Source organism: Phyllobates terribilis, unplaced genomic scaffold (genome assembly GCF_046119375.1).
Source record: "Phyllobates terribilis strain yellow unplaced genomic scaffold, ASM4611937v1 Scaffold_1__5_contigs__length_1240528914, whole genome shotgun sequence".
NCBI lineage: Eukaryota > Metazoa > Chordata > Amphibia > Anura > Dendrobatidae > Phyllobates > Phyllobates terribilis.
This window is the reverse complement of record NW_027362761.1, coordinates 798,328,686-798,344,191: the sequence shown is the minus strand read 5'-3', so window position 1 is coordinate 798,344,191 and position 15,506 is coordinate 798,328,686. Positions and strand designations below refer to the sequence as shown.

The 15,506-nt window shown below is 47.3% G+C and overlaps 1 protein-coding gene across 1 annotated transcript in view; it reads right to left on the bottom strand.

Moving 5' to 3' along the window:
* Positions 1 to 6,479: 6,479 nt before the first annotated feature.
* The window catches only part of LOC141171354 (neuronal acetylcholine receptor subunit alpha-7-like), a 645,132-nt gene continuing 636,105 nt past the window's right edge, over positions 6,480 to 15,506 (bottom strand). Inside the window, exon 10 of the mRNA XM_073655206.1 lies at positions 6,480 to 7,408. Within this exon, the coding sequence (XP_073511307.1) occupies positions 6,884 to 7,408 (525 nt within the window). The 3' untranslated portion in view covers positions 6,480 to 6,883. The remainder of the gene's footprint in view (positions 7,409 to 15,506) is intronic.

Below are 15,506 nucleotides of genomic sequence, written 5' to 3'. Positions count from 1 at the left end.
ATGCTCCAGCATTTTTTCAGAATCTTATTAATGACATCCTTAGACCTTTAATCGGCAAAAATGTGGTTGTGTATTTGGATGACATTCTGATTTATTCGCCTGATCTGGAGTCTCATTGGCGGAGCGTACGTGAGGTATTACAGCTATTAATGGACAATTTGCTTTTTGCTAAGCTGGAGAAATGTGAGTTCGCTGTACAGAGAATTAGTTTTTTGGGCTACATTATCTCCAGTGAAGGTTTTGAGATGGACCCGGTTAAAGTTCAAGCTGTGCAGGAATGGCCTAGGCCTATTGGTTTGAAATCGATACAGAGGTTTTTGGGTTTCGCCAATTATTACAGAAAATTCATAAAAAAAATTTCTATTATTGTCAAACCGCTGACCGATCTCACCAGGAAAGGTGCTAATGCGGTTCAGTGGACTTCTGAGGCCATTGAAGCTTTTGTGTTTCTAAAGGAGAGGTTCACCTCTGCTCCCATCCTTATGCAGCCTGATGTGACTAAGCCATTTTTGGTTGAGGTTGATGCTTCTTCGGTGGGGGTCGGTGCGGTGTTGTCTCAGGAAAACAAGGATGGAGTACATCCCTGTGCCTTTTTTACAAAAAAAAATTTCTGAGACTGAACTTAATTACGATATTGGTAATCGGGAATTGCTGGCGATTAAACTCGCATTTGAACACTGGCGTCACCTCTTGGAAGGTGCTGAATTTCCCATTCAGGTTTTCACTGATCATAAAAATCTGATCTATCTTGATGCTGCCAAGCGCTTGAATGCCCGTCAGGCTAGGTGGGCACTTTTTTTCTCACGGTTTAATTTTTCCGTTACTTACATCCCGGGTACCAAGAATGTTAAAGCGGATGCCTTGTCTCGCAGCTTTTCTCCCATGGTCGGCGTTGAGGAGGAAGAGGAGAGCATTTTACAAGAAGGTGTTGTGATTGCTGCTTTGGACTCCGTTTTGGAGGATGAGATTCTTAAAGCTCAGGAGAATGCCCCATCTAACACTCCCCATGGGAGGTTGTTTGTGCCTAGGACCTTTAGGAGAGATTTGTTTGTTGAGTGTCAGGAGTCTCGGTTGGCAGGTCATCCAGGAATTTCTGAGACCAAGAGACTTGTGGGTCGCAGTTTTTGGTGGCCTGGATGGCAGAAGGAAGTCATTAAGTGGGTGCGCCAATGTACTGTGTGTGCTAGATCCAAGTCTTCGCATGCTCCTGCTGCAGGGTTGCTTTGCCCTCTGGAGGTTCCTAGTGCACCTTGGACACATCTGGCTATGGACTTTATTACTGACCTTCCCCCCTCTGAAGGTTTCACGGTCATCTGGGTGGTCGTGGACCGTTTTAGCAAGATGTGTCACTTGGTTCCCTTCATCAAACTGCCTTGCGCTAAGACACTCGCTAAGGCCTTTGTCAAGGAAATTGTCAGACTACATGGTGTTCCTACTGACATTGTTTCTGATAGGGGACCTCAGTTCGTGGCTCATTTTTGGCATGCCTTTTGTGACAGGTTGGGAGTTCATTTGTCGTTTTCATCCGGATATCATCCTGAGTCTAATGGCCAGACAGAAAGGAAGAACCAGGATGTTGAGCAGTTCTTGCGTTGTTTTGTGGCAGACAATCAAGAGGGGTGGTCTGAGTTTCTGCCACTTGCTGAATTTGCTCTTAACAACCATACATCCTCTTCTGCTGGGTGTTCGCCTTTTTTTTGTTGTTCTGGGAGACATCCGTCTTTTGGGTCATTATCCAAATTGGTTTCGGCTGTGCCTGAGGAGGAGAGTTTTTCCGGTGATTTGGAGAGAGTTTGGACGGATGTGCGTGGTAATCTTCAGGAGGCTAACAAAAAATCTAAGAGGTACTTTAATAGGAAACGGCAAGAGGTTTTGTTTGCTGTTGGTGACATGGTTTGGTTGTCCTCTAAGAATCTGCGATTGAGGATTCCTTCTAAAAAATTGGGTCCCAAGTTCGTAGGGCCCTTTAAGGTGCTTCAGATAGTTAACCAATCTGCTGTTAGGTTGGAGGTTCCTACGTCCTGGAAGATTAACCCGGTGTTTCATGTTTCTCTGTTGAAAAAAGCTGATGTGTCGGATGGTGACGCCTCTGCCACTGTTCCTCCGGTGGTGGAGGACGGGGAATATGAAATTTCCCGCATTCTAAATTCTAGACGGTATAGAGGGAGTTTGCAGTATCTCGTCGCTTGGAAGGGTTTCGGACCTGAGGATAACTCATGGGTGAGGGCGGATGATGTTTCTGCTTCCAGACTTGTCAGAGCGTTTCACAGGAGGTTTCCTGGTAAGCCTGGGCCTAGGGGATCCGGGGGATCCTCTTAGAAGAGGGGGTACTGTTAGAACTCTCCTGTTAGTTTTTTTTTAGTTTGCTGCTCACATGACCATTTTTGCCTATTTTATCCGGCTCCGCCCTTCTGGCCTTGCTGGACTTCATTGTATTTACTACTCTTTAGCTAGCTTGGTGCTCTGTTGCCGTTCTCTGTTAGTTTTGCTAGGTCTTCTGACCTCTATGCTTTTTGTTGTGTGTTTGTCTTTGACTGCTACTATTTCTGCTAGGAGGTGTCCAACTTTATCCCAGTCCCTAGTTCTTGTAGGGATCCCTCCCTCACATCTATAGGTCTTCGTACAGACTAGCCGAGGACTTTAGCGGGTCTGATCGCAGGATCAGGTTCCCCGTTACATCGTAGGGATCTAGTTTAGTTCTATTGTAGGGACAGATCTCCTGTCTTTCCTTAGTCCCTGTAGCAGATCATAACAGCTATTCACAGTGTGTGGGGGCTATTTACAGTGTGTGGAAGCTATTCACAATGTGTGGGGGCTATTTACAGTGTGTGGGGGCTATGTACAGAGGGTGGGGGCTATTTACAGTGTGTGGGAGCTATTTACAGAGTATGAGGGAGATTTACAGTGTGTGTGGGCGATTTACAGTGTATGGGAGCTATTTCAGTGTGTAGGGGCTATTCACAGTGTGCGGGTGCTATTCACAGTGTGTGGGAGCTATTCACAGTGTGTGGGGGCTATTTACAGTGGGTGAGAGCTATTCACAGTGTGTGGGAGCTATTCACAGTGTGTGGGAGCTATTCACAGTGTGTGGGGGCTATTTACAGTGTGTGGGAGCTATTTACAGAGTGTGAGGGAGATTTACAGACTAGTGGGGCAATTTACAGAAGGTGGGGCTATTTACAGTGTGTGGGGGCTATTTACAGAGTATGGGGACTATTTACAGTGTGTGGGAGCTATTCACAATGTGTGGGGGCTATTTACAGTGTGTGGGGGAGATTTACAGAATAGTGGGGCAATTTACCGAAGGGGGGTCTATTTACAGTGTGTGGGAGCTATTCACAATGTGTGGGGGCTATTTACAGAGTGTGGGGGAGATTTACAGTGTGTGGGGGCTATTTACAGTGTGTGGGAGCTATTTACAGTGTGTTGGGACTATTTACAGTGTGTGGGGGCTATTTACAGAGTATGGGGACTATTTACAGTATGAGGGAGCTGTTTACAGTATGTGAGGGCAGTTTACAGTGTGTGGGGGCTATTTACAGTATGTGGTAGCTATGTACAGAGTATGGGGGCTATTTACAGAGTGTGGGGGCTATTAACAGAGTGTGTGGGGCCTATTTACAGTGTGTAGGGGAGATTTACTGTAAAGGGGGGATGATTTGAGGACACACGTTTGGGGAGCCAGGAAGGGACACAATATAGGGAGCGGGAGAAATTTGAAGACACAATATGAGGAGCAAGGGGTAAGATGGGGCATGTATGGGGATATGGGTGCAGGGGAGTGAGGGTGATGGGTGTGGACACAGTATGGGGAGTCGGGGGGATGTATGAGGAGGCAGTATGGAAAGTGAGAGGGTAAATGTATGAGGAGGGAGGGGGAAATGTCTGAGGAGACTATTGAGGGGAATTGTGCGAGGAGACTGTATAGGGGGAGCAAACTGTGAGTGGGCACAGAATTAAGACTGTGTATTGTGAAGGTAGGGTAGCATGGGGGAACAGTGTAAGGGCACAGCCAGGAAGGGATAGTAAGCCAGGGAGAAGGAGTGAGGTGAGGGGGCACAGTATAGAGACTGGACCCTATGAAGGGGACACAATTTGAGAGGGCAGTGTGAGGAGGGGGCTCAGTATTGAAAGGAGACGGCCATGTGGAGAGCATGTAACATAAGAGGGACAGTGTGGGGGTCATATTTTGTGGGGGGGATTATAATGAAGGGCAATTATTTATTAAGGGGCTCAGCGTAGGGCAGATATTTTTATTCAGAGCATTATAAGACACTTCTATCTTTAAGGGCACCGTGTGGGGATGTACTGCACAAGACCGGAAAAGATGGAAGTCTGCAGAGACGAGCTGTAAATGAGAAAAGTCATCATGAAGTCTGGACAAGATGAAGAAGAAAAGAAAGAGAACGATTCCAGATATAACTTCATCTATCAGGTACCTGGATGTAAATGTTATTTGTGATACTTACTAATTCTCATATTTTTATTTATGTTAGGAGCATTAGAGGGGTTGTCCAGGTTTGTGATAAGTCTGCAGTCATTCTATGTGACTGCAGATTTCTGAATTCTCACAGTGCGCACTGCATGCTGTCAGGATTCTCAGGTGCCGGCGATTTGCATACATGCGGTCACAAGCTGACTAGAAATGCTTGGCCTCATTCAATGAAAATGAATTGAGCGAGGCCGGACATGTCTAGTCGGAATGTGGCCAGAAATATACAAATTGCATACTTGTGCAACGGAGTATTTTAAAAGTGTGCAGTGCATGCGTTGTGAGAATTCAGAAGCCTGCAGTTGACGCGCCCCCTGGGCCGTGTGTGGGGGAATACCCAGAGCCGGGTCTCTGTGTAATGCTAGGGGTCGTAGTCTCCGTGGCGGCGACCCGGTCCCGTGGCTCAGGGTGGTCAAACCAGTGGCGGATCTGTTTATTTGGTTTTTAATGTTTAAATGTCCGACTACGCCACCCGTGGATTGCGGTCACTGAGAACCACTGAGGCTGATGTTGGGTGCGCAGCAGAGGGTAGTATAACTCCCCACGGGAGGAGTATAGCCTCAGGGCAGCGTGTGTAGATGGTGAGGGTTATGGTGCATGGGCGCAGCAGAAATGACTCAGAGTCCGTGCGGTGCAGTTCAGGGTCTTTACTGTTGGTAATGAAGAAGGCCCTGCCGGGAGTACTGGCTAACATTAGAGGCCTGGTCAGTCTGTGAGCGAACAAGAGTCCCCCTGGCCAGGTGGAGGTGTAGAGCTTCCCGTCTGACTGCACTCTTCCTGGCTACCCTGCTGTAGTCGTGTAGTAGCCCACGTCCCTGAGTGTACCGTGTGGTGCTCACCCGTATGGCTGGTGACTTGGGGCCTTTGGTACCTTCTGCTCCTCGATGGCAGTGCCGGTCCCTTGCGTGTGACTGAGCCTCCGGGCTTTCTATGGCCAGAGGACCTGAAATCCCCTGCCAGGTGGTTTCTGCTGCTGGATGTGGATATCCTCACAGCCTCCGACTCCGGTGTCCGGTTCTCTGCGTCTTCGTCCAGGACGAGCTCTGCTAGCTCCAGTCCCTGGCCTTCAGCTCCTGTCTCCTATAGAGCTCCTTGTTGCTCCTCTGTCCCTTCCTCTGGACTAGAACTCGACTCCCTAACCCCGCCCCAGATCCAGTTTATAAAGGGCAGGGTCCTCCCCTCCCTGGACTGGGGCAGGAGGCGTTGCATGCAATAGTGCTCCTGACCAGGAAAACCCATGCTCGCTCTCAGACATGGTATTTCTACCACTGTGGCAACCAGACCCCCTGGGGTGCCACACAGTCACATAGAGTGACTGCAGACTTTCATCTCAAACCTTGACAAACCCTTTAATTATAAAATGAAGCCCTGTAGCAGCCAATCCTAACAGTGTGTAATATCCTCACTGTCAGGATTCAGCACTGCTTGCAGGTTCCAGCAGTCATCACATGGCCACTTCACTAATATGCGATTTTCATACTTATGGTCACGTGACAATGAGCGTCTCTTCTTGCTTCTATGTTTTTCACTGAACATTGAGAGAATTAGGGAGAGCAGCTTGTCGGCACGTGACTAAGTTTGGAAATCACATATGTGCTAGGGGGGCACCAAACTGAATTCTTGCCCTGGGTGCCAGAAAACCTAGATACACCTCTGCTGATTCCTATTATGCTCTTAATACCGAAACCCATCACATCTTCTTATAGTCATGAAAGAAGATAGATGGAAGTATTTTTTATCCAGCTAATATTAGTCTATGATAAATGAATCGCATACTAAAACCTTTATCAGAGAGATCTTTCCGCCTACTTAGATACCAGAATCTGGGTGCAACTGCTACCACTCAAACCTTTTTAGGTGCACTCCTGAAAATGCATATACTGTTTACAACCAAAGGGAGATCAGACATTCACGTTTCTAGTAAGAATGAACATGACAAGAAAAAAAAAATGTTTTTATTAACGTCAATGTTGGTAACAATGAGGCTCAGTCAGTTCTTGGATGTAGTTCCCTCCATTGGCTGCAGTAATAGTGCATTGTGAAACATTGTGACACTTACTGTGATATGTGGCTCATCCTTGTTTTCATATCACTTCATTATGTCTCATTGTTTTCTGATAGTCTTGTATAATTTATAGTATAATAGGATAATGTATGGCCAAACAGTTCTTTAACTGATTGCTAATACTAACATACAGTATGTACAATTTTCGTCTACATTTAAGACACCTTTTGATTTCCATGTCTTTTGTTGGCTGGATATTTTCAATAGTATTTGTTCACCAACACACAATTATTTTTCTCAATTGTTATACATCTGAAGACATAACAAGCAATAACATTGAAACTCGATTTTTTTTTGCCCTTGCAGCAAAATTAGCTAAGTTTCCATCATGTAAAGTCCTTGGAAACAGCTTCTACAAAGTTTGGTGCGGACATCAAGATTGCAATTGTACAGATAATGGCAAAAAGCGAGAATGCTACAAGACACAAACGGTCAATGACTGCAGCAGCAAACTTCCATTCACTGCAGATCTCTTCTCCTTCATCGTGATCTCTGAATCGTCTGGCAATGTACTGCACCTCCTCTAATATCTTGGTTATTTCTGGCATGCACTCTCTTAAACATTTCTTCTGTACGAGATCACTGTCTTCTAGAGAAGGGCATGTTACTCTTCCACACATAACCCCAGAGTCACTGTTAGGTGGACAGCAAGGGCTCTCCAGGTTGTGGTAACCACAGTAGAGAATGTTGCCATTGGTAGATTGGTGCCCAGATACAATGTTCATTTCGATACTGCTCATACTTGAATGGTGGTTTGGGTATATATATTTACAAGGGATCGGCCTTCTATTTTCACCAGGTTTTCTCATTCTTAAAAACCATGCGCACCAGTTGAGCAAGATCACCCTTACCTAAAATAGAAAATTTAAAGGACCATTAATGAGTAATCATGAAAGTAATGTTATGTATATGGTACCAAATCAATAGAATCTGGACAAATTAATTGGTATGACCATATATAAGGTTTATTATCATATCTCACTTTATTATGGGACACTCCCAATTCTGATATGACAACAGGATATTTTTTTATAATTATATTATTAAAGTATTTTCTTTAACTTTATAGTATGCTATAATTTTAGGCATATGGACATTAGTAGAGCCCATGGTGGTATAGTAGAGACCAGGTACACTTGTGCACTTGCAAGGGAGCCCAATTTATATTTACAATTTTGGAGCAATATTAGTATAGATATAATTTTCAGAATTATCTGATCATTCATGGTTAGCTTTAACTGCCTCCTGGTACAGGATATTGTTTTATATATACCCATCTATCCGTTAAAGCAAAAAATATAACTTTTTTGTTCTTTAAAAATTGAAAAATTATATTTAAAAAATCCAGAAAACTCATTTTGATAGGTTTACATTGGAGACCCTCAGACTTCTGCAGCAAACGCACCAGGTGGGCACGAACATTCAATGGGGTTAATCCATGTGTGCAAAGCCACTAAGGTGTCTGGGTGGAGCCATGTCTCTCTTTGAAGAATTTTTTTAAATTAACGACAGAAAAATATACGTCTAGCAATACAAATTAACTATTAAAAACAATGGAAGTCCATGAGTGGGCAATTATCGCACAAGACATCATCACAAAATACATGTCAAAATCCACAGGAAAAATCTTAATGTGAACATACCCATTTTCACATTTTTTTCTTCTTCAGAATTTACCTAGTTTGACATTGCTTATTAAAATAAAGCATAGGAAGTCAGTACAATGTGTTTATCAAAAAACTAATGAGTGGCAGAAAGAAATGTTTAAAATTCTGTTTTTCACACACGAGGCAGCCCCATATATCATTCAAGGCTCATTAGCTATTTGTTCAAGATTTTATTTCACTTGAAGCCTCATGAAGAAACTTATGAGATGTGCTGTCATAGTTAAGAATGGAGCATATGTCGTTTCCTACCTGCTTTATGTTTATCTCAACACAATCCACCAACCATACATTGCCAGAACCAATGTATTAACTTTCGTGCTCAGTAAAGCATTTAAAGAATAATGATGCTCCTGCATTTACAACTTCTTACGTTTTTTTTCTTTTGGCAATGCAATGCCTTTATTACTCAGCAGAAAGCAAATACTGGAAATACTGTATTTTACCTTGTTTTCAGTGAGAAGTATAAATCTCACATTTCTCCACTGATCACTTGAATATATCTATAAAATCTTTTAATCAAACTTGGGACCATTCACTATTAACAAGAAAAGAGAGCCTCTCTGAATGAGCTGTCCTTGTATTACAACGTTTTTACTGAATATCAATTAAAAGGCATACACAGTGCCTCGCATAAATAAGTACACCCACTTTGAAAAGTAACAGTTCAATCAATATCTTAATGTTCACAAGAACAATTTTCAAAATGTTGTCAAGACCGGGTTTCATAGAACATTTTTTTAACCTATAATGTGAAAGTGGGGTTAATAGTATAACTTTCATTATACAAAATCTTCAGTTTTACTCAAATTAATTAATGCAAAAATGAATACACCCCACATTAAAAACTATTGAATAATGGTAGCAGTGTCCTAGGGCTGCATGAGTGCTCTTGGTGCAAGGTGGCAACATCAAAAACAACTACATCTAGTATTTTGTATGACCTCCATGATTTTTAAGAACAGCACCAAGTCTTCTAGGAATGGAATGAACAAGCTGATGACATATTTCAACATATTTTTCCGTTCTTCAAGAACAATCTCTTTTAGAGCCTGGATGTTGGATGGAGAGTGATGCTCAACTTGTTTCTTCAGTGTTTCCTATACAGTGGCATGAAAATGTTTGGATATCCCTGGTCAAAATTACTGTTCTTGCGAACAGTTAAGCAAGTTGAAGATGAATTGATCTCTAAAAGGGCTAAAGTTAAAGAAGACACATTTCCTTTGTATTTTGGGAAAAAAAAACATTGTCATTTTTTTTACATTTTAAAAATTACAAAAAGGAAAATGAACCGATGCAAAAGTTTGGCACCCTGCACCAAGAGCACACATGCAGCCCCAGGACACTGCTACCATCATTCAATAGTTCTTGATGTTAGGTGTATTTGTGTCACCCCAGGCCTGGATGCCACAAATATTAAAGGCTGTGTCTGAGAGCAGGAGGGAGGTTCCCTGGTCAGGGACCATTAGCATGCAGCACCTCCTGTCCCAGGCCAGTAGGGGGAGCAGGCTGACCCTATAAAAGCTGGAACTGGGGCAGGGTTAGTGAGACCAGAACCCACTTCTGAAGTGTCCAGAAGGGTTCTCAGAGAAGAGGGACAGGTCAGCAGCCGCTGAGGAGTCCGTTAGGCAGAGGAGAGACTGCGAGCCAGGGACAGAGGCGACGAGAGCCGGTCCTGGCTGAGAGAAGTACACAACCGGACATTGGGGTCCGAGGCTGTCAGGGTTGCAAGCCCAGCAGCAGAGAACCAACCCGTGAGGGATTTCAGGTCCCTTGGCCTAAGAAGCCTGGAGGCTCCGCCACACAGAGGGACCAGTACAGCAAGGAGAAGCAAAAGGTACCCAAGGCCCGAGTCGCAAGCCATACAGGCAAAGTACACGGCCAGCTCAGGGACGTGGGCTATTACACCACGAAAAGGGGGATAGTCAGCAAGAGCATAGAGAGAGAACGGTAGGCCTACACACTCACCCTGTCCAGTGGGGCTCGCCCGAATGCTCTCAGATACCCAGGCCCATTCCTAACCGGTACTCCTGTTGGGTCAGTAATAACATCTGCAATAAAGACCCTGGACTGTTTGAAGCGGACTCTGAACTCTTACTATTGCGGCCTGCACTATCACCCCCAGCATTCACCTACACTGCCCCGAGGCTACACTCTTCCCGTGGGGAGTTGTCCTACCCCTGTGCTGCACACCAACACCAGCCTCAGTGGTCTGCCTCGCAGCGGCGGTTATCTCTGACCGCAATCCACGGGTGGCGTAGTCGGACATTGAAAACACTGATAAATAGACTGCCACAATTTGGTCTGACCACCCTGAGCCACGGGATCGGGTTGCCACTACTACCCCCAGCATCGCATAGAAGCCCGGTTCCGGGTACCCCACGGCCCAGGGGGCCAGTCAGCTTTGGCGTAGTCGGCAGGATTGTGACCAACCCGCCACAAACGGGTATTACGTGCCTGAAAAATACTTTATACTTACCTGAGTGAAGTTTCCCGCCATTCGGGTCCATTTCCCGCCAATCGGAGCCGTTTCCCGCCATCGGGCGCCATCTTCGGGACGCCGCGTGGGAAGAAGAGGGGCATGGATGTCAAAACGCGCGAGACCTGAAGCCCCGCCCTACGCTGAGACGCTGCGCAAGGTCCTGGAAGGAGATCCAGCGGACGCCGACGTCATCACCGAGCGACGCAAGGTCCTCGCCCAGAGCATCGCGAGCGGAGCCGCGGCCTACAGAAGAGGATCGCCGGAAGGTAGGCCACGGTTAACTAGGGGACGCCCGGTTTTACCCATAGTGCTGGACGGTATCCCCATGAGTGCACTGCTGGACATCGGGTCCCAAGTGACTACCATCCCCTATGTACTTTTCAAGCAGTACTGGAGTGACACTGACATAACCCGCTATCCAGACAGTGACTTGAGCATCATTGCCAGCAATGGTCAGCCCGTGCCGCAGGTGGAGTTCAGAGAGATGACCATTAAGATTGGTAAAGTTGAACTGCCGGCACAGTCAGTGATCATTGTGGACAGTGACCGTCGAGAAAGTCACCCTAAAATAACCTTAGGTACTAACGTGATTGAAAATTGTCTTTCAGAAGTGATTGTAATTTTGCAGCAGGTGGCGATAAATGCGAGCTCCAGCCAAAAGAGGGTCCTCCAGAAGGAGATAAGAGCCCTGATGAGACGTCAACAGGTAGAACTGTCTGGTGGTGAGATCGGTAGCGTGAGGATTAGCGACCCGTTCCCCATTGCCATGCCTCCCAAAAGTGAAATGATGATCTGGTGTCGGACTGCAATCGGGTTAAGAGGGAGAGACTACCAAGCCATGGTAGAACCCGTGTACTCAAACAGCAGGCCCACCATTTTGACAGCCTGGGGGGTGGTTGATGTCCGCCATGGAAGGGTGCCCTTCCGGATCTTAAACATTGGGGAAAGGGAAGTACACTTGCCCCGGTATGCTACATTAGCCAAATTGTTTGCTGTCGAACACAATGCTCTCAGGGTCTTGGAACCCTTGCCTCCATCTCCACAAGTGGAGGATAATGGCTCCCAGAAACACAAGGAGGACTGGTGCCAGAAACTCCACGTGGGTGCTGACTCCACTCCCTTGCACCAAAAACAAGGAGTCTACCGGGTGGTTCAGGAGTACGAAAGAATCTTTAGTAAGCACCCGCTAGACTTCGGCAGGGTAAAAGGGGTAGAACACCACATCCCCACGGGGAGCCACCCACCAATAAAAGAGAGATACAGACCTGTACCCCCTGCACATTATCAGAACGCAAAGGGCATGCTGAGAGAAATGAAAGAAGCTAAAGAGACAGCTGAAGCCCCTGGGCAGCCCCCTTGGTTCTGGTAAAAAAGAAAGACGGTACCATGAGAATGTGCGTGGACGATAGACAAATCAATCGTATCACCCATAAAGACGTGTAACCGTTACCTAGGATAGAGGAGTCTTTAGCCGCACTAAAATCAGCTAACTTCTTCTCTACTTTGGATCTTACTAGCGGGTACTGGCAGGTTCCTGTGGCAGAGGCTGACAAGGAGAAGACCGCCTTCACCACCCCGATGGGATTATGTGAATTCAACTGTATGCCATTCGGGCTCTGCAACGCACCCGGGACCTTCCAGAGGCTGATGGAATGCTGTCTAGGGCACCGAAACTTCGAGACAGTCCTACTTTACCTGGACGACGTGATTATCTATTCGAAGACTTACGAGGACCATCTAAAGCACCTGGCTGAGGTGTTCGAAGCCCTGGCAGGCTATGGCCTGAAAGTGAAGCCCTCAAAGTGTCACCTGTTAAAGCCGAAGGTACAGTACCTAGGGCACGTGGTGAGTGCTGAGGGAGTAGCCACCGACCCCGACAAAGTTACAGCCATCAAGAGATGGCCAAGCCCCTCTAACATCAAAGAAGTGAGGCAATTCCTAGGGTTGGTAGGCTATTACCGAAGGTTCATCCCCGGGTTCACAAAGATGGCAGCTCCAATGCAGGACCTCCTGATAGGTCAATCTAAGATCAGAAGTCACAAGCCACCCTTCAAGTAGGACAAGCCGGAAGAGGAGTCCTTCCGCCAGTTGAAAATGGCCCTTACGGGGGATGAGATCCTGGCCTACCCCGATTATGGCCAGCCTTTTATCCTCCACACAGACGCCAGTAATGTGGGGCTAGGAGCCGTACTGTCCCAAAACCAACAGGGCAGAGAAAGGGTGATCGCGTACGCCAGCCGGAAGCTGAGGCCCACTGAAAGGAACCCGGAGAATTACATCTCCTTCAAGCTAGAATTCTTGGCAGTTGTGTGGGCCGTCACAGAACGGTTTAAACATTACCTGGCCTCCGCAAAGTTCACTGTGTACACGGACAACAACCCGTTGACACACCTGGACAACGCAAGACTAGGTGCCCTAGAACAGCGGTGGATGGCCCGGCTATCAAATTATGACTTCACAATCAAATACCGAGCAGGCAGAACCAACGCCAACGGAGACGCCCTATCAAGAATGCCCCACCTACCCGAAGGAGAAGAAGACTCGGAAGAACTGGAGAAAGTAGAGCTCCCTGCGTTCCACAGGTATGGGGCCACCCAGTATTTTCACCGAGTAAGAGACAAAGACCTAACCACCGTCATGTTCAACCCCTTACCCCACCACGGCTGGGCTGAAACGCAAGATAGTGACCCTGCAGTTCGCCTGGTGAAAGACCTGTTAACCCAGGCAGACGCTAGCACTGGCCCGGACGCTCCAGAGGAAGCCAAGCAGTTATGGAAGGAGAAAAGCAGGCTATTCCTCTACGAAGGTAAGCTGTGCAGAAGGCTTGTCAACCACCGGACGCACGAGCTGACCTGGCAGGTAGTGGTCCCGAGACGGGATGCAGCAATGGTCCTGGAGGCCTACCATGACAGAGCGGGACACTTTGGGTGGAAGAAACTGGAGTTCCTACTGAGAGAGCGGTTCTACTGGATCGGTATGAGAGGGGCCATAGAGAAGTGGTGCAGGGACTGCGGCCCATGTCACCTCAGAAGGAACGAACGTACCAGCCAGAAGACACCCTTGAGGCCCATCGTCACCAGGCAGCCTCTTGAGCTGGTAGCTCTGGACCATGTGAAGTTGGCTCCAAGCCGGTCCGGCTACATCTATGCCCTCACGATTGTGGACCATTACTCCCGGTTCTTGGTGGTGGTCCCGGTTAAAGACTTGACGGCCCAAACGGCGGCCAGAGGCTTCCAACAACACTTCTTCCGTCCACACGGGTATCTGGAACAGGTCTTGACAGATCAAGGTCCAGCGTTTGAGGCGGAAGTCTTCCAGGAGTTCTGCAACCTCTACGGCTGTAGGAAGATTCGGACAACGCCTTACCACCCGCAAACCAACGGACTGTGTGAGAAAATGAATAATATCGTCATTGATCTCCTCAAGACGTTGCCTCTGGAAGAATGCAGCCTGAGGCCGGAGAAGCTGCCAGACCTGATAGACTTGTACAACCATATCCCGGTGAATGCTACCAACTGCACCCCGGCTTACCTGATGCGAGAAAGACCAGGTAAGCTGCCTATGGATCTGTAGATGGGAGTCCTGACACCCGAGGACACCTCCCCAGATGCGGACTGGGATACGGAATGGCGGCTACAGTACAAGAAGGTACAGGAGAGTGTGGAGAGGAGTCTGGCTCAAGCGAGAGAAAAACAAGAGAGGCTGTTCAACCAACATGCCCCTGCTGGTCCCCTGGAACCTGGTGAGCAGGTCCTGAAGCAGAAGAGAAGGCTTCACAAGCTAGATGACCAGTGGGAGAGCGACCCGTACACAGTACTGCCGTCCAACCGCGACAACCCGAAGGTATGTGTAATTACCAAGGATGGAGGAGAAACCACTAGCACTGTCTCCAGAGACCACCTAAAACGGTGCCCCGAGCAACTGCAGAGTCCAAGTGAAGATCAAGATGACCTTGAGCCCGCAGTGGACAAGGAAGAAATGGTCAGCACCGTTCTCGGAGAGTTCCCCCGGTCCTGGACTCTGATAAATGATGCCATAGTGGTACCCGTCCTACACTTCCTTCAACCTACCCAGCAGGAGCCTACAGGAGAGCAGGAAGAACAAGAGGAACAAGCAGCCCCGGAGGCAGAAGAACCCATGCCAGCAGCCCAGGAGAGTTAACCCTCTGCTGACAGTGAGCCTGCCATATCTGCGGTAAACCAAAGGACCCGCAGACAGCTGCCTGCCCTGCCTGTAAACCCAGCTAGTAGCTGTACCCTAAATGCTAGTGGGGAAAGCCAGGTTAGACCACCACCAGACAGTGGGTTACGCAGGTCAACCCGGAGCACTAGGGGTCAAGTACCAGCTCGCTGGAAGATCTAAGTACAAAGTCTACATTTACCTGTAAATATTTAATGTTTTATGGTTGTCACCTGACAATTAATAATGTTTTCCAGTGTTTCCTAGTTCAATGGACTGACAGGTCATGGACACTGAATGGCCGGAACTGTCTTGTAGATAGTTGCACGTGGTGCCCTCTTGTGAAGATGGCCACAGAAGAAAAACCTGTCCGGCGTGGCTCCCTTGTGGCCCAAAGTAGCTAGCTCGGCCTTGTCGCCACGCCCAAGGCCAGGAACTTGGGGTTTATGGAGACAGGTCCCCACACCGTGGAAAACTTCACCTTGTTGGGTGATATGGACACCCGGTCACGGAAGCGCCGTGACCTTAAGGACAAAATGTACTTGTATATATGTTATGTTATTGTTTATATCCTGTATTTGTGTTTCCTGTTTAGTCCCGGAGTACTAAATTTTACTAGGGGGG